Source organism: Coptis chinensis, chromosome 7, assembly GCF_015680905.1.
Source record: "Coptis chinensis isolate HL-2020 chromosome 7, ASM1568090v1, whole genome shotgun sequence".
NCBI lineage: Eukaryota > Viridiplantae > Streptophyta > Magnoliopsida > Ranunculales > Ranunculaceae > Coptis > Coptis chinensis.
Window position 1 is genome coordinate 21,248,226 of NC_141462.1, and position 20,500 is coordinate 21,268,725.

At 38.0% G+C, this 20,500-nt stretch overlaps 2 protein-coding genes across 2 annotated transcripts; both read right to left on the reverse strand.

The window, feature by feature from the left end:
* Window positions 1–8,073: 8,073 nt before the first annotated feature.
* Window positions 8,074–9,281, reverse strand: LOC147486576 (uncharacterized). The gene is made up of 3 exons (XM_086573777.1): window positions 9,020–9,281; window positions 8,712–8,908; window positions 8,074–8,571 (listed from the first exon to the last, which is right to left on the reverse strand). Exons 1-3 carry the CDS (start codon window positions 9,279–9,281, stop codon window positions 8,074–8,076), a joined length of 957 nt encoding a protein of 318 aa, XP_086429903.1.
* A 44-nt stretch (window positions 9,282–9,325) lies between these two features.
* Window positions 9,326–9,994, reverse strand: LOC147486577 (uncharacterized). Its single transcript, XM_086573778.1, has one exon. It carries the CDS (start codon window positions 9,992–9,994, stop codon window positions 9,326–9,328), a length of 669 nt encoding a protein of 222 aa, XP_086429904.1.
* Window positions 9,995–20,500: the final 10,506 nt, after the last annotated feature.

Below are 20,500 nucleotides of genomic sequence, written 5' to 3' on the forward strand. Positions count from 1 at the left end.
CCGAATCATCAAATGTAAGCTTCAACCAGATTGAGATTTTGGTACATTTTATGTTTTTGTGGCAAGTCTTTATACTCTTTTTTTTAGTGTGATATAGGTGAAACCATATACAAATAAAATAAATGTACAAATAAGAGTAGCTATAATTTTTAAATCTTTTAAAAGCACAGAATATGAAAAAATGAAATATTTGCCGCGGCAAATTTGGACAATCAAACAACAGCAAATGGGTGCAAATCAAGACAAATTATATTTACCACAATATCATCAAACAGTGGCAAATTAAATTTGCCACAAATTATTTGCAATTGTCACATAGCAAATTTGCCAGTGGAAAATGGTGACAAAATTTGCATTTCCCACAACTCCTATCAAACATAGCCTTACCATCTTTGCGTTGATCCGCCAACTCATGAGTAGGGGTGTAATACAGGGCGGGTTAGGTCAACCACGGGTCAAATAGTGATGGGTCTGGTCGGGGCAGGTCTAGGGGATACAAATCCAGTGATCCCCGACGGGGCAGGGCGGGAAGGTTAAAGTGCCATGTCTTAGTACCACCACCTGCCCTGTTGGGTCAGCTTACGGGGCAGGTTTAGGGCGGGTCATTTGGGTCGAGTGGAAATTGTCATTTTAACCCAATTTTATATAATAAAACTTTCTAATTCTGTAAGTAATATCTTTCCAATTCACGACATAGAGAAAAACTATAACTTGAACCCAAAACCATATATATATTTGAAATTTTGAAATTTCTTTATCGTGATTTACCATTTGTAAATTGATTATCTTCCATAACAAGATAAAATGAAGATGGGAGGGTCTATGGTACAAAACAATAAAATATGAACTAAAAGAATTTAAAATTAATACAATGATGAATGATTCATCTTCTCTAAAATTAAAAAGTTGAATTTAAACTCTTGATATTTGCCCAATGTTCAAACTTGAACATTTGAAATTAATGCTGAACTCATAAGTTTGTCTTCATATCTTTCAAATTTCTACAAAAGTTAAAAGAAAATATAAACAAAATACAAAAATATTGGAGTTAGAGTCTTGAAATGGTGCGGGTCAACAGCTTATGCCACGGTGTGGTCGTGCGGCTCAATGGGTCGGGTTTGAGCATAAAACCTACACCCATAGCCCGACCGCGTAGGAACGGTGGCGGGGCAGGTCTATTTTCGGGTCGGTGCGGGTTTGGGTTGCGGGTGAAGACCGGGTGCCCTACTGGGTGATGGGTCAACGATTTTTTTTACACTCCTACTCATGATACTTTAGTACCATCAATGTGCAATCTGACAATTCAGCATCATCTGACTTAGATCCTTTTGCATCACTCGGCCAGGCCGTCCTCAGCTAGGTCGTCCATCAGATCAGCACATCATCAGCTCAAGTCATCCTCAAGTCAGGTTGTCTTCAAGTTAGGTCATCCTCAGATAAGCTCATCCTCTGATCAGGTCGTCCTCAGCTCTGGTCATTCTCAAGTCAGGTCGTCCTCAGATCAAGTCATCCTCAAGTCAGGTCAGAGCAGGTCTACAACCTAGAAAAAGCAACCAATATTCCAACTATCGTCAGTTCAACTCGAACACAACCATTGTCAGTTCAAGTTGTCATCAGTTCACTAGAGCTTGAACGAACATTAATATTCCAGGTCTTTCCAGACTGGCCACACCACAAAGCTCGCGCCGATAATGTCAATCAATATAAAAAGCTCACTCGACACGGAGTTATACCACACACAAAAGGTTGCCATCATATCCATCATCAATTGAAATAACAAATCAAAGGGAAGCAATACTTTGTTGAATCAAGGAATCAACAATTCCAAACCGAGAAGCATCTAAGTGTTCCCGAATCAGATATAACAATTCAAAGCACGCAGTTCCTCCCTCGATAGTTCGCATATACTACAAACCAGTGATTCGCTCGAATGGCAAAATGGAAGCTCACTCCCTTGCAGTTTATTGCAAGCCAATCAAGCTGGGACAAGTTTAGAGATGGCCATGGCTAGGCCTGGCCATCTCTAAACTGGGACAAATTATTGCCATCTAAACATGTCAACCAAGCTCCAACACTGGGGCCATCTCTAAACTGGGACAAGTTATTGCCATCTAAACATGTCAACCAAGCTCCAACACTGGGGCTAAACAACATTAACACCCACAAATGGCTGCTTCTACTACGAACTGGGGGCTAGCTATAAGCACACCAGCTCAAGGCTAACTATCAATCATAGTAATGCCCCCAAAAGGCTTACTATCAGCCAACCAAATTGGCATCTACGATCATAGTAACGCTCCCAAAAGGCTTACTAATCAGCCAACTTAAATGGCATCTACGACAACAATAGCTCCCCCAAAAGGCTAGCTATCAACCAATCAGCTTGACGCCCTGCTAAGGATAAAGTTCGAACCACGCACTACGATGTCAGATCGCAATCAAGAACACTCAACGGGAAAACAACCATAGTGACGCCCCCAAAAGGCGTACAAATCAACTTAACACCAATGCCAGGGTTAAGTTTGATTCAACTGTAATTACCACTCAAAGGTTAATCATCCGTCAAATTCAATCCACGGTACCCCCAAAAGGACCACAAATCAACTTAAGGCCTCTGATAGGGTTAAGCTTGATTCAACTGTAATTACCACTCAAAGGCTAATTATCAGTCAAATCCAAACTACGAGCTACGACATACGATTTACGATCTATGCAATACGAGTTACAATCTGCGCACTACGACTTAAGACCTACCACATCAACTCCCAACAAAGCTCTAAGCAATAAACGACATCTAGCCTACAAACACAGAAAATTCAATTCGCAGCAATTGCCATTTTCAACCAAGTAAGACACGTGGTATCTTTTATTATCTTTTTTTACACCATTATTCTACAAACAGTTGATATAAAGAAAGGGGTTATGTCAGTACTGTGATGTCTAAGAACACGTTCTTACTTATGCTATAAGATCACACAACAAAATGAATGAAGGGAACAGAATCAAAGAAGATGAAGTGAATATTTGTTCTATTAAAATGGCGATAACAGTTTACAATTTCTCTCTTTGTTCCTCTCTATTTCTCTCTCCTCTTTTCTAATTTTTGGATAATGAATGAATGAATTCCTTTTCTGATGCTCTTCCAGTCTTTATATAGTGTCCTGATTTGGCTTGGACCCAATCAAGCTTTGACACGTGTCCCTTGCCTTTTTTTCTCGTTTTCCGCTTTCTACCTACAACACAATTTAAACACCCACGAGATTTACCGAGATATTGGCCTTTATGCCAATATCTCGAGTTTTAAAATACCGAAACGAATATGTTTATAGGTACGATATTTGCCCACTACATCGCCCCCTCTCGAAATTTTGAAATTTCCTTTGAAATTTCAACTTTTCGAGAAGCAATTATACCAAATAACGGATATGAAAACTATCGGGCCCAAACAACCACCCGGTCCAATATTTCAAAAATATAAATTTAAACATCTTTAGCTTCTTTAGTACGTTTTCCAAACACACAATCTCTTTAGCTTCTTTAGTACGCCTCCAAATACCTAAAAAAAAAAAAACTCTGGTTTTCTTCTTCTTCAACTTTCATGAACTCATCCCTCTTGCAATCCATAAGGTATACTCTTTCATCCTGCACTTTATTAACCTTTCTAACACATGCATTGATATACTTGCTTTAGTAATAATAGATACGATATTTTATCTTAGCTTTAGTTGTTTACATCTGAATCCCTTAATTTTGCATGTCCGCGTGTGCTAATGCTTATGTAATGACATATATTACTACCTTGAACTTCAAAACATATAAAAGTTTGAATCTTTTTATTCCTACCATTGTTTTTATCTTTTTGTTTGTTCTGGCTTTACTATCGGCATGTATCACAATATTTCCGATATTACTTTATTCCGATATAACTTTATTCATCTGTATCTCCCATGATTCAATTCTCATATCAACCTTGCCGATACTACAATATCATGCAGCTAATAACATTATAAATATTGAAGTGCCGATATTAAAAATACCTTTGTCCTTCCTTCTTTGTGTATAGTCATTTCAATGGCTAGTGAAGATATCATCTCTGATGCTAGTCTCCCTTCTGAGGACATCATATCGGATAGCATTCTTTCTGACGATATAATTTCTGACGATAGACCTTTCAGTCAAAACTTTGCTTCAACTTTGAACAATAACTCTCGACCCCATATTTCATGGGATCTATCTTATGTTGTAGAAGGTATTCCATGCCACCCTTTTGCAACCACTGACTCTGAATCTGAACGTGATACCATAGAAGATACCAGCCGATGGAGAACTAGTCTTTCCAGTTTCTTTATTAAATGACCCAATCTATCTTTAGTTCAAACCGCCTATCAGATTCCCTCTTCACTTTATCTACAACATTATGCTGGTAGTCGGGCTTTTACTCAATGCCAGAGCGGTACCAAGAATGGAATCATTATTACTGTCGGCCAACTCGCTGCTGGTCTGAGATTTCCTCTATCCACCCTTGATCGTAAAGTACTGAACCATTTAGACATTTCTCCTGGTCAGGGTACTGGTAACTTCTGGCGCCTGATGTTTGTATGTAATTATTATAACAGCCACCTTTCTCCCGATAAATATGCTACTGATTGTATTAGGTTATCTGATATTCTTATACACTATAGATTTTGTGAAATGATTATCGGATACTTTTATCCCAAAAAACATACCCATCGAAACATTAAGGGTATTCTTAGAAAAAACTGCAATAGCGACAAACAGTGGACCCATTATCCTATTGTTGTTTTAGGTAACTGGGAAAGTTCCGATAGCCCAGTAAATCCCCCTTTGAAACATCAAGTCTTCAACCCCACAGGTATGTTCTCCCTTTCCTTTGTTTTCCTTCTTCAGCCCTCAGAACCCCTTATCTAATTTCACTCTCATTTGCGTCTTTTTAGTACTTCTACCTCATTTTGCCAAAGCTCGTGGTAATTCCGACAGAGTATTAAGGCTTTTAGAAGGAACTGAAGCCGATGTTGATATTAAAACGGGTGCTGATAAAGAAGGGAATCGCAAAGTTACTATTCATCTTCCCGATATCTCCCACTATCGGGCACCTCTTTACGTTCTCAAACATCGAGCTCTTCAAAAAATGGGTCAGTCGCCAACTCCCCCTCAATCTCCTTTAAACGATTCCTCAAACGATCTACCCTTTATTATATCCTCCTTTTCCTTGCACGAATTGCCTCTTAAACTTCCCAAAAGCTTCCACGATTATCTAGATGACACTTGTACCATGACTCCCAATCTTTTCCCTAATATTAAAAAAGAAGTTCTTGATTTTTATGAATATCCGATATTGCAAAATATATTTAATGAGCATCTTTTATTGTATACAGATATGGCTCCTCGAATGCAGATGAATGCCAACGCTGGTCGTTATTTATTTGAGAAAGGGAAAAAGAAAACACCGACTCCCTCCTCCAAACCCCCTGCTGCTGATAAACAACCTACTCCCCCTTCCATCCCTGCCAATCCTCCTAATGCTCCTAAAAATAACCCTCCCTCTGCTTCCCATCCCAATACCACCATTCCCCCTCCAACTACTAATGTCTCTTCTAAAAGAAGAAAAACTCACTCATGGGGTGAAAGTAGTCTTCCTGCTGGTCAAAACCTTTACTCTTTTTCGTCAGCCGATGCCCATGAAATTTTCAGACCTGAATTTTACCTTGCTGATGGAAGCCATATCCCTTTAAATGCCTCTCTTTTCGAAGATACTCATAAGACTGAATTAGGTGTTGCTTTAGCTAGCAGCTCTATTCTTCAGAAAGACAAAATTGCTGCTCTCAACATCGACCCCTCTGAGCGGCTTACCGAGTTTTAAGATCATATGGAGAAGGTACTTATATCTTGTCTTCTTTTATTTCATACCAATCTCGTCTTTTTACTTTGTACTTATCTACTTTGGATATTTTTATAGGCGAAAGCACTTGCCATGACTCAATTTGATCTGCTTCATAAGCAAGAATGTAAAATCGGGCGCATTAGAAAAACTCTGACTACTCAGCAATTAGAATTCGACCGATTATCCTAAGAAAACAATGGCTTCCAGAAGGAAATTCATCAACTGAAAGCTGCTATGAAGCAACAATCTGAGAAAGCCGAGAAAACGTTATCGGATAAAGAGGCTGATCATGCCGAGCTTGTGAAGAAAATGATTGATGATTTTGCTGCCGAAAGACAGAAAAGTGCAGAAGCCTCTGAAGCTACCGATGCTGAATTCAATAACGTCATGGCAGCTGTTAATTCTCTTGGTGATAAGTTGGATATCTGCAAGCCTTTTGTTCCATGTAACATCCTTATGGAGACAATATGCTTTCGGATGATGAAGATGGAGATACAGCTACTGTGGCTGATACCACCTCACAACTTCCACCTGATGCTGCTCAACCTACTGAGGCTACCTTATCTGATGTTGATGCACTTCTGAACAATCCTCTTTAAACTATCCTCTTTTTTCTCCAAAGTTGTAATTTGATAACACTATATAGTTCTTGAATGTTCTAAATTCTTAGTTCCATTGATCTTTTATTTTGAAACTTCACCATTATTTCTAATTTTCCTCTACTTGCATTTTCCTCCATCAAGAAAATTATATCGGCAATACTTAGAATTATATCAGAAAGAAAATACAATTTTTGATATCCTTAACTAAAAATAATAGTATCGGTGATACTTAGAATTAAATCAGAAAGAAAATACAATTTTCGATATCCTAACTAAAAAAAAATAGTATCGGCGATACTTAGAATTATATCAGAAAGAAAATACAATTTTCGATATCCTCAACTAAAATAATAGTATCGGCGATACTTAGAATTATATCATAAAGAAAATACAATTTTCGATATCCTCAACTAAAAATAATAGTATCGGCGATACTTAGAATTATATCAGAAAGAAAATACAATTTTCAATATCCTCAACTAAAATAATAGTATAGGCGATACTTAGAATTATATCATAAAGAAAATACAATTTTCGATATCCTCAACTAAAATAATAGTATCGGTGATACTTAGAATTAAATAAGTTTGCCAATTTACTTTTATCAAAGCACTGCCACATACCTTTATTATCAAATGATCTTCTATGGCTCCCCCTTTACGGATATCTTGCTTGATAGCTATGATCTTTTTATGCCTGATATCTGCCCCTGTTTTTGACATCAGGATTTTTTGATAATACGCCTGAAATCAACATTTGTGCCAATCCCAGAACTTTCTAATGCCTGATATCTGCCACTGTTTTTGATATCATGTCTTTTTGACAATACACCTGAAATCAACATTTCTGCCAATCCCAGGACTTTCTTATGCCACTATTTTTTTTGATATCAGGTCTTTTTGACAATATGCCCGATATTAACACGTCTACCGATATTAGGACTTCTTATGCATAATATCAACATTTCTGTCAATATTAGGACTTTTGACAATATGCCTAATACCAACACGTCTGTTGATATCAGGACTTCTTACGCCTAATGTCAACATTTCTATCGACATCAGGACTTCTTATGCCTGATATTTGTCATTGTTTCTGACATCAGGATTTTTTGCCGATATACCTGATATCAATATTCTATCGATAGCAGGACTTTTTATGCCTGATATATGCCTCTGTTTCTGATATCAGGACTTTTTGACAATATGCCTTATATTAACATTTCTATCAATATCAGGACTTTTTATGCCTGATATCTGCCTCTGTTTCTGATATCAGAACTTTTTGACAATATGCCTGATATCAATATTGCTACCAATATTAGGACTTTTTGACAATATGCCTGATATCAATATTTCTATCGATATCCAAATTTTTACCATATGCTAACACCATATATATTTATATATATAAAAAAATGAAATTTGAAACTTGAATCCCTTTATATTGAATTGAAAATTCATGTTACACATCTTAATTGCTCAATGAAATTTGATAGAAATACCTTTACATTATTGATAAAATACCTTCAGATTACTGACATTTTGAGGTTTTGCTAACAATTCATCATCAACTTTCTTTAGATAATATGCTCCATTTACTCCCACTTTGTGGACAATGTATATATGGACCTTCCCAATTCGCCGATAACTTCTCAGCTCCTTTTTCTTTTGTCGCCTGTGTAACCTCTTTCAGCACTAGGTCACCTTCTTGGAAACTTCTTTCTTTTACTTTCTTATTAAATGCTTTTCTGAGTTGCCTATGATAAGAATCAATCCTCATTCTTTCTTTCTCCCTTCTCTCTTCTAAATTTAAGATCTCTGCTTGCATCCCCTGATCATTCAATCCTTTTTCTACAAGCATTGTCCTTGATGTCGACACTACCATCTTAGCTGGAGTTACAGCTTCCATCCCATAAGCTAAAGTAAATGGTGATTCTCCTATTGCTACCCTAGGGGTTGTTCTGTATGCCCACAACACACTATTTAACTCATCAACCCACAAGCTTTTCTTATCTTCCAGTTTCTTTTTTATGTTGTCCATAATGGTCTTATTCGTTGCTTCTGCCTGCCCATTTTCTTGAGCATAGTAAGTGCCAATGTAAAGTGCTTGATTTGATATGATTCTAAAAAATCTTTCACTTTTCCCCCAATGAATTGAGGTCCATTATCCGATATAATAGCATGCAGCAACCCATATCGGCAAACCACCCTTTCAAACAAAAACCCAATAATGTCCTGCTCCATGACATGTTGCAAAGCTATCGCTTCTACCCACTTAGTGAAGTAGTCAGTTACTGCTAAGATGAATCTCTTCTTTCCTCTTCTAGGTACGAGAGGCCCTACAATGTCCATCCCCCATAACGCGAACGGCCATGGGTTCGAAACACAGTGTAATTCCTCTGCTGGCACATGAATGGCATGTCCATGTTTCTGACACTGACCACACTTTTTTGTATATCACAGACAATCTCGCCTCATTTGTGGCCAAAAATACCCCTACCTTGCAATCTTACAAGCCAACGATCTTCCTGCCGAATGATTGCCACATTCTCCTTCATGCATTTCTGCAATAATTTTCTGAGAATCTTCTGCCGATACACATTTTAAATGTGGTCCCCCTGGATTTTTCTGATATAACTGATCATCTATTAGTAGATATCTTTCAGCTCCTCCTTTTATCCTTCTAGCCTCATTCTTATCTGTTGGCAACATTCCCTGTGATAGAAATAGCACATAATTGCTCATCCATGACGCCCCCAGTATATCTATTTCCATTATCTATGTGTGCCTTATATTAATACTCGGAATTTGCTGAACCCCTATATGCAACAATCGCCCTTCCTCATTTTGAGCATTGCAGCCACATATGCCAATGCATCAGCATGTCGGTTCTCACCCCTATCGAGATGCTGAAAAACAATATTCCTGAAATCCTTGAACTTCATCCTCACCAAATTTAGATAATCTATCATGTTATCACATTTTGCTGCATACCCTCCATTGATCTGGCTTACCACCAACTGTGAATCACTGAAAACTGATAAGTCTTTGACATTCAACAATTTAGCCATCTCCAAATCTGTTATTAGAGCCTCGTACTCAGCTTCATTATTAGAAGTGTGAAAACCTAACGTAACTGCTGTCTCGAGTCTTTGGTTTTCTGGAGTTATCAGCACAGCGCCGATACCGCATCCCTTTTGCCTTGATGACCCATCTACAAAGAGTCTCCATCCATTTGTTCCTACCCAAGGATCATCCTCATCCATTGCATTATCATTCTCTTGTACCAATAGAAGATTCTCTTCTTCAGCTTTCCATTCTTCATCTTCAGCAGGAAAATCTGCTAAGAAGTCAGCCAAAACTTGGCTTTTCTCCGATATTCTATTTTTATATTCAATCCCAAACTCATCAATAAGAACCGACCACTTCACCATTCTCCCCGACTTAGCTGTCTTAGATAAAGTTTGCTTCAAAGGAAGATTTGTCATTACTACTACTAAATGGGACTGAAAATAAGGCTTTAACCTTTGAGTAGAATATAAGAGAGATAATGCATATTTTTCTAACATTGAGTATCGAGTTTCAGCTTCAAGCATTGTTTTAGATTGAAAATACACAGGCCGCTCAGCTCCGTCTTCCACTTTAACTAGTACTGAACTTATAGCGAAATCCAAGATTGCGAGGTATAAGAACAGCGTATTGCCTTCTTCTGGTTTTATCAAAGTTGGTACTTCTTGCAGATACTTTTTTAACTCGGTGAATGCGAAGTTCGCATTCGTCATCCCATACAAATTTTATATTCTTTTTTAACAGTTTGAATAAAGGTTTACATCTATCAGAAGTTTGAGATATAAACCTATTCAAAGCTGGAATTCTGCCTGTAAGATTTTGTATCTGCTTCCTTGTGCTGGGTGAAGGCATCTGTTGGATAGCTCGAATCTGATATGGGTTAACATCAATTCCTCGCTTAGTGACAATATATCCGAGAAATTTTCCTGAACTTACCCCGAAAGTACATTTCTCATGGTTAAGCTTCATATTAAACTGTTGGAATATCTGGAACACCATATTCAAATCTTGAACATGGTTAGACGCCTTCTTTGATTTGATGACCATATCATCTATATATACTTCCACAATATGTTTAATCAGATGTTTGAACATCTTTTCGACCAACCGCTGATATGTCGCCCCAGTATTCTTCAACCCGAATGGCATTCTAATGAAACAATAAAGACCCCCTTCAACAACAAATATTGTTTTCAATTGATCTAATATTGACATAATAATTTGAAAATACCCGGAATGACCATCGCAGAAACTCAACAATTCGAATCCAGCTGTCCTATCCACCAGTTCATCAATTCTAGGCATCGGATAGTAATCCTTCGGGCATTGCTTATTAACATCTGTGAAATCCACACATATACGAACCTTGTCATTCTTTTTCGGAACATCCACAATGTTTGCAACCCATTCTGAATTATCGATCTCTTTGATGATTCCACATTCCAACATTTTCTGAATTTCATTTTGTACTACTTGCGCGTACATCGACCTAACCCTTCTATGACGTTAATGAACTGGGATTGCTCCTTCTCGCATATTCAATCTATGGGAACATATTTGAGGGTTAATACCAAGAAGATCAGCCATCGACTAAACGAATACATCTTTATTCTCCTTTAGAAACTCAATTAAATCACTCTTGATTTCTGAACTTAACTCTGTTCCAATGAAAGTGAAGCAACTTTCATTGTTTTGTCCAATATTGATCTTCTGCACTTCTTCCATTGTCCTACTTAGGATTATCTCAGGCTCTATCTTCACTTCTGATGTAAACTTAACATCCTCCTGACGACTTTTACTATCGGACCTTGGAAATGAATTTTCCATTAATTGCTATCTGGCGACTTCCGAGAAGCCCCCAGTTTCTACTTTCTTTTCTTTCATCATATCTTTCACAGTAACAAAATTGCACTTCTCAGATTCCGACTGGTCTCCTCTTATCTCATGTGGCCCCCCATATGCTGTCGAAAATCTGATAACTTGATAAAAAGTGCTCGGAACTGCTCTCATAACATGTATCCATTTCTTTCCCAAAATAGCATTGTGATCTGAATGATACTTTATGACTATGAACTTAGTCATAATAGTCTGTGGGCATGCCCTTACTGGCAATTTGATTTCTCTCGCTGGTCTTGTTGAGGTTCCATTAAAACCATACAAATTGAACTGTGGTTCTTTTAAATGGGATTCATTAAAACCGATACCGGTATATGCTTTCCAAAATAAAATATTGACAAAACTGCCACAATCGACCAATATCTTTTGGACATCATACCCTGATATCCTTAAAGTGATTAGCAAAGCATTGTCATGAGGTAACATTACCTTCGATAGATCGTCGGGTACAAACATAATAGCTCCAAGTATACTTCCCGATATGAGAGCATGATCTACTGGGATTGGTTCCACATTGATTTCCAACACCTCTTTGACCGTCGATATCTTTCGAAATTTGTCCCTTATGATCTTCTTCTGTGGAATAACACCCTTATATATCATGTTAATCACCCCTAAAGGTTTATCATTCATCGCCCGCCCCGGTGCGGGCATCAGCTCTAAACTCCCTGAGCTTTCCATCTCTCATTAATCGATCCACTCCCCTGAGCAATTGAAGACATTTGTTTGTCTCATGATTCTTTACCTTATGAAAATTACAGAAAGGTTTATCTTCTATCTCCCGAGGTTTATGAGTCGGATGTTGGAAATAAGGCTCTTTCCCTACCCTTCTCAAAATGTCTTCTAATGTAGTATTAATAGTGATATAATTGGATGGATCCAACTCCTCTCTTAATGATCTTTCGAACTTCTTCTTTGTGAAGGTTGACCATCAGCTTTTGAGTAAGAAGCATTCGCCTTTCGCTTTTTGGATTTATGGTGGGTCTCTTCTTTCGCTGAATTGCTTGCCTCAGATACTTGCAACACATGTTGAACTAAAGCTGATAGAACACCTTCTTCAACTTGCACGTCTTTCTCGGCTTTATCATATAGCTCTCTAAGAGTCTTAATCTCCTTTCAAAGCATATACTTGTGCAAATCGGACGCAGGAATGAGCCCTGTCTGAAAGGCCATTACTGCCGTCATTTTCGACTCATCCAAATGTTCTACTAGCTGCGCCTCTGCCTTGAATCGTGATAAGAATCCTTTTAGAGATTCCTTCTTTCCCTGCTTTAATTGGAACAAAGCCGATACCTGCTTCGGTTTCCTCAAGTCAGGTCATCCTCAGATTAGCTCATCCTCATATCAGCTCCTCCTTTGATCAGGTTATCCTCAGGTCAGGTCATCTACAAGTCAAGTCGTCCTGAAGTCAGCTCATCCTCACATCAACTCATCCTCAACTCAGGTCATCCTCTGATAAGCTCATCCTCTGATCAGGACGTCCTCAGCTTAGGTCTTCCTCAGGTCAGGTCATCCTCAGATCAAGTCATCCTCAAGTCAGGTCAGAGCAGGTCTACAACCTGGAAGAAACAACCAATATTCCAACTATCAGTTCAACTCGAACACAATCACTGTCAGTTCAGCTTGTACACAGGTTGTCATCAGTTCACTGGAGCTTGAACGAACATCAATAATCCAGGTCATCCCAGACTGACCACACCACAAAGCTAGCGTCGATGATGTCAATCAATCTAAAAAAGCTCGCTCGCCATGGAGTTATACCACACACAAAAAGTTGCTAGCATATCCATCGTCAATTGAAATAACAAATCAAGGGGAAGCAATACTTTGTCGAATCAAGGAATCAACAATTCCAAACCGAGAAGTATCCAAGTGTTACCGAATTAGATATAGCAATTCAAAGCACACTTTTCCCTCCTCGACAGTTCGCATATACTACAAACCAGTGAGTCGCTCAAATTGCAAAATGGAAGCTCACTCCCTTGCAGTTTATTGCAAGCCAATCAAGATGGGGGCTAGCCATGGCCATCTCCAAACTGGGACAAGTTATTGCCATCTAAACATGTCAATCAAGCTCCAACACTAGGGCTAAACAACATTAACACCCACAAAGGGTTGCTTCTACTACGAACTGGGGGCTAGCTACAACCATCTCCAACCTAGTCGCTCAAAGCTCCAAAACTGGGCATAGCAACATGCAGTCAATTCAAGACTAATAACCATAGTGACACCCCCAAAGGCTAGTTATCAACCATAGTGATGCCCCTAATAGGCTAGCTATTAACCATAGTGACGCCCCCAAAAGGCTAACTATCAACAAAAATGCCCCCAAAAGGCGTACAAATCAACTTAACACCAACTCCAAGGTTAAGCTTGATTCAACTGTAATTACCACTCAAAGGTTAATTATCAGTCAAATCCAATCCACGGTACCCCCAAAAAGACCAGAAATCAACTTAAGGCCTCTAATAGGGTTAAGCTTGATTCAACTGTAATTACCACTCAAATGCTAATTATTAGTCAAATCCAATCTACGAACTACGATCTATGTACTACGAGCTACGACATACGATTTACGATCTACGCACTACGAGCTACGACATACGATTTACGATCTACGCACTACGAGCTACGATTTACACACTACGACGTAGGACCTACTACATCAACTCACAACAAAGATCTAAGCAACTAATGACATCCAGCTTACAAAACACAGAAAATTCAATTTGCAACAATCTCCATTTTCAACCAAGTAAGACACGTGGTTTCCTTTATTATCTTTCTTTATACCACTATTCTACAAACAGTGATATAAAGAAAAGGGGCTATGTCAGTACCTTCCACTCTCAACCACTCGTGGCAGATCACGTGTCCAGACTACAAGCAAGTCATGCATACGACATAAGGACAGGTCATCCAAATGACCTAGGAAATGTAACTGCTGCAAGCTAGTCAACAACATCATTAATGAGAGATCATTACTTCGTAACGGAAGGAGTAAAAGCAATCATCAAGACAGCGCAAAAGGGGGATCTACGCCTATAAAAGGAGGCATCTTCTCCATTCTCAGAGGAGGCCAATTCTCCATCTTCTCGATCATCTATCTCCATCTCCCCTCCAATCAACCAATCAAAAGCTCGAACTACGTCTAAATTGATTCGAGTTCACTAAAGAACTCGATCGTAGGCAGCTCAACATAACCAAGTTCAGTCGAACAAATACTACCTCTATAGTGGGCAAATATTGTCAACCCGATATTCCAGCCCAAATATTATAAATAACTCGAGATATCAACATGATTGTTGATATCTTGAGTATAAGTTCATGTGTTACAGGAACAAGCGGGAAGAAGGAAGGAGAAGAATGGCAATAGACACGCGTTAGGATAGGATTGGACTCCATTATAGCTGAAAGATTGTATAAAGTGATGATCAGGAGAAAGAAAATTCATTCGATTCATTCCAGAAAAACCCAGAGCAATAGAGAGAGAGTTTAAGCGACTTTGTAACCGCCATTACTGATTAATACAAAAGCTTAAGTTTTACTTCTTCTTGATTCTAAATTCAATCCAAACCTATTCAATTCATAACTAATCTTAGAAGAAGAACTTGATCACTACATTGCCGCCATCCGTGATTCAAAGACAAGAAAGGTTGTTTCTTTTCTTTTTTCTTTGAAGATCGAATCCAATTGTAAATATTTGGGATAAAGAATAATTGGTTGTGTTCAAGGAAATTCTGTGAGATCAGTGAAATATTCAGTTTCTTGTCAAGATGCCTCATAAGTGTGCTACAACAAGTAAAACAATGATGATTAATGAAGGAAACATTTCTCAAGCAGTATCAAAGAATGAGGAACACAGAACAAGGCGATCAGTAAGTAGGTTGGTGGAAGAAGTAGAAGAGATACATGAAAAATAGGTTTATTTAAAAGTCTTATTGAGAAAGTTTGAAGAATTGGAGAAGCATAACAAAGTTTTAATGACTAAAAATAAAGCTGTGAGAGAAGAAAATGAGAAGCGTGCAGTAGAAGCTATGTACGAGAGAGATGGAGATGAATCGAGTTCAGGCACTCTAGTGGCAAAGAAGAGTAATATCGAAGAAGTACAATCAGTGGCGAAATCGATACCGAAGGTAGTGCAAGAGGAGGAAGTGAAACAGGCACCTCAGCCAATAACAAAAGAGATGATGCAGCGACAATTTGGGACCAACTTCTAGAGAAGTTATCAGCATCGATGTTTCGACCAAATATGATCAAAACACTAAGTGGTGACGAAAGAGACGAAGAATGTAGAAAAGTAGTTAGAAAAGTGATGGTGATCGGGAGAATGATGAGAATGTACCTTGCGGTTGCCTATGTACCCAAATTATAGATGGGATCAAGTCTCAAGAACGTAGTTCTGTATGAAAAATTAGTTTGGTATTTATATGCGTAGAGTAGAGATTTATTATAGCTCAAGTAATTGTAATTGAACATGACTCTTAATTGATAATTATCTCTTTGATAAGAAATGATTCTGGACATAAATTAATGTACGTAAGTGGCTAGCCATGTGGCTAAGGTTCAGCCTTAGACACATGAGTTAATGGGCTTGTACATTGATCCATGGTATTGCAAATTGGACTTTAGCCCTATTGATTAAATGAATAAAGTGGAGACTCCTACCAATTGATGTTTGCCACATAGGTGGGGGTCGAAACAATCAGTTCAAAAGTTAGCCGATGATGTTGGTCGAAACCTATTGAAAAAGGAAATAGAGAGGGTGCCATTGCCTCCAAAATTCAAAAGTCCCAGATTCACCCAATATGATGGGACTACAGATCTCATGGACCATCTCTTTAGCTACCGACACTAGTTCTCGATATATCAGGGAACTGAGTATTGGGACTTTGTGTTGTGTAGATCTTTTTCTTCAAGTCTGAAGTGTAAAGCACTGAAATGGTTTTGTATAATACCTGAAGGAACCATATCTTGTTTTTGCGAGATCGAGGAGAAATTCCTCACGAATTATGGTTATCAAAAGGTGAAGACGAAGCATGTATCGGTGTTATTCCAATTGAAGCAAGGAAAGAAAGAGTCTTTGAAAGATTTCTTGGCTTGATTCAAAGCTGAAACTCAATCGGTAGAGAGTCTCGACAAGTCTGAAATGACCGCTATTATGGCCTTCCAAACTGGTGCGATCCCAGGATCTGATATGCACAAGTATCTCTTGCGCAAAGAAATTAAAAGTCTACAAGAGATGTATGACAAAGCGGATAGAGATATTCGAGTAGAGGAAGGGATACAAATAGCCACACTGCAAAATGTGCTGCAAGTGTCAGAATCAGGCAAGAAGGAATGGGATGATAAAGATCGACATGAGAGTCGAGATTCTTCGAGGTCATATCACAAAAGGCCTCAAGAAAACTATAAAAATAGGGATAATCAGCCACAACAAAGAATGAAGTATGAAAAGACACTGAAAGAAGAGTTGGATCCCAAAAAATTTATCCCCATCAATACCACACCTGAAGATATTCTAAGAAGGGTGGAGAAAGAAGATTTTATAACATGGCCAAAGCATCCTCTGAGGGAAATAAAGGGTAGGGCTTATTATCAATTTCAAAAAGTGGAGAATCATGAGACAAAGAGGTGTTTGCAGTGGTTGAAAGAGATTGACAGATTGATGAAAGATGGTAGGTTGTGAGAATTCAAGACTGATGTTAGACCAGCAGAGACTGCTACCATACACGAAAAATCACTGGGTGTCATCAATATAATTTATAAGGGAGAGATACCTCAGAAGAAAATCATTAGAGATAAGATAAGGAAGATATCAATGGTGAAGAAGGTTCTCAAGATCAACATCGAGCCTATTCCAGTAAATCAAAATTTGATTTTAGCTAGCATCCCATGAACAATTATGTTAGTACCAGATGACTTGTCTAAGGTGATGTTACCACATGATAATGCGTTATTAATCACTTTGTGTATCTCTGGGTATGATGTGCAAAAGATACTGGTGGATTGTGGTAGTTGTGTAAATATTTTATTCTGGAAAGCGTTCATAGGCATCAGTCTCGACGAGACTCATCTAAAAGCACCACAATTCAGTTTGTATGGGTTTAATGGAAGCTCTACCAAGCCCACTGGAGAGATAAAATTGCCAGTTTGAGCGGGACCTCAGACAGTGATGACGAAATTCGTGGTCATAAAATATCACTCCGATCACAATGCAATACTCGGTAGAAAGTGGATACACGATATACGTGTTGTCCCAAGTACATTCTACCAGGTAATCAGATTTCCCACATCATATGGCTTGCACGAAATCAGGGGGGATCAGTCAGAGTCAGAAAAATGTAATTTTGTCACTGTAAAGGGGATGATGAAGGGGAAAAAATAAGACACTGGGGGCGTCTTGGAAAGCTCTAGCTAGCAGTTACATCACACGTTACCTGCTGATACTAATATGCAGCAAATACAGGAGCATGTAAGCTTCACACAATAGCTAAAGAAAAATGAGGAGCCCTGGGAAAGAAAAACCATCGAGGAGGTCGAAAAAGTGGATATTGGCACAAGAGTAAGTGAACGTCATACGTTCATAGGTATAAAGATTCCTGGGAATATAAGAGAGGGATTTATGGTTTCCTTAAAAGAAAATCAGAATGTTTTTGCATGGCCGATGTTGGACCTCACGAGTATCGATCCAGCTATTTGTTCGCACAAGCTGAACATGGAGGAAAATGCAACTCCTGCCCATCAAAAGCATCGAAAGGTTAAACCAATGTATGAAGAAACAGTACAGGCAGAGATACATAAAATGGTCAATAACGGCATCATCAAAGAGGTCGATCACTCAGAATGGGTGGCAAATATAGTGGTAGTACCCAAGAAAGATGGAAGGGTGCGAATTTGTGTCGACTTTACCGATGTGAATAAGAGGTGTCCAAAAAATCATTATCCCATGCCAAGAATCGATGAATTGGTTGATCGAATAGCTGGGTTCGAGTTGATCAGTTTTTGTGATGGATATTCGGGGTATTTCCAAATTCTAATAGCCATTATAGATCAATTAAAAACAGTGTTCGTCGTAAATGGAGGTATATTTAAGCTTTAATATTGTAGTGAGTATACTTTAAAAGAGTTTAGATTATAAGTTAAGGTTCATCCTAAATTTTTTAGAGTTTGAGTGAGGGAGATATGAAGAAGAAATGTAGACTTTTGAAATTATTAGAATGCTTCTAAGCTAATGAAAACTTGAAAGCTAGATTGTTGTATTGAAATGACTTGAAAATATGAAAGGGGAGATTGATTAAAACATTGAAATGAAAGCAAGAAAACAAGATTGAAGATTAAAACAAAGACAAGTAAATAACAAGTTGATTGAAACAAGAAAAAGGAAATGATAAGTTGATTGAAAGGAAATAAAATAACAAGAAAAATAAAATAAAAATATAAATTGAAAAAATACGACAAGAAATTAAACAAACCAAATGGTTTGGATCCTAAGACAATGAATGGGTTCTCTCTCCTTTGCTTTTAGCTTATATACCCCTAATTTTGCCTTTTACAGATTTGCCCTTCTCCATTACAAATTAGACACCTCACCCTTTCACTTTTGCTTTTGCTTTTTGGTTTCTTCATGACCAAGGTAGGTTTAGGTATAAAAGTTTTCGTAATTTGAGATAAGGGCCTCCATCTTTGGTCTTCTGATTTGAGGACTTTGACTATTGACTTTGACTGATTGACTTTGATTTTTTTAGAACTTTTCCACAGCAGCTACTGGTCTTCATAATAAGCGTGATTAAGGCTCCTTTTGGTGCTAAGACGCAGCTTTTATGATAAGTGGTCTGAAATACTCTTTAACCTTAAAAACGCAGTAAAAACTATGACTTGTCTTTTCATTAAGCATATGAGAGACTGTAATGCAGCAATATACGGGTAATAAAATGCACATTAGGGAGCTAATCACCACCCCCAAATAGCATCTTTCTTGTCCTCAAGCAAGGATGAGAGAAAAATAACTAAGATCACAAATGAGTGATTTATTATTAGTTATACTAATCTCATTTTGCAGAGTGCGATTACATTGACCATATGCAACAAGGCCTTAAACCACTAGAAATTCCCTAGTGGACGAGATTTAAGCCTTGTGAGAGTTTGTAAATGAAGGTACTCACAAACTTCTTCTATTTAGTACAAAGGGTCTTGTTTCCTTATTTATTCTCAGAAGTTCATACATCTCATTAGCGGTGAATAAGGACAAACTCCTTTGAGCTTAGAATAACATATATACAGTGATTTAATCATCTAAAGACAAATGCACAAAACATGAGCAATAAAATGCAAAAGCAGAGTTGTTTTCGAGGCTTTTAGAGAGCTTCCTGAAGGTGGGTTCTCAAAGGGGTGTGTTGCAATCACAACTCTCTGATAGATTCACTCAAGGTTCGTTCTCTCAAGTGTAGTGGACACTTCTATTCCTCGCATACTCAAATGACAACCAAAGAAACTGGAGTCGATTGATCACGCTTGCCATTTGCTATCACACCATCATATTCCTGATCGAGCTAGAGGTCTTTTATTAGGAGTTACGGGGCTAGAGTGATGGTTTAGAAAGAAAAAAGAAGGGAAAAACAAAATCTGATAAGTCGAGAAACTGGGTCTTCAAGATACTTGTAACCAGAGAAGAACCTCATTTTGCTCTTTGCTTTTGGATTATGATACATTCTTTTAGCCCTTTGGCTTTGTGACTCCATATGATTTTAAATTTTGGGAGTTCTAACTTTGCTTTTGATTCTTTTTGTTTTTGATATCGTCTCCTTTTGATTTTGAACTTTTGGGAGATTCAATTTTTGACTCCTTTGATTTTTTAGAGTTTTGGTTTTTGATGGGTCTTTCTTTTCTTTTCTTTTTGAAGCAAATAATTGTTCTATTTTTATACAAGGTCTTCTCTTCTCTTTTTCTGATATTCATCCAGTTCTCAACTCATCAAGCTGGTTAAGCTTTTTATAAAATTTGGTGAAAAATAAAAAGGCTTTTAGAAA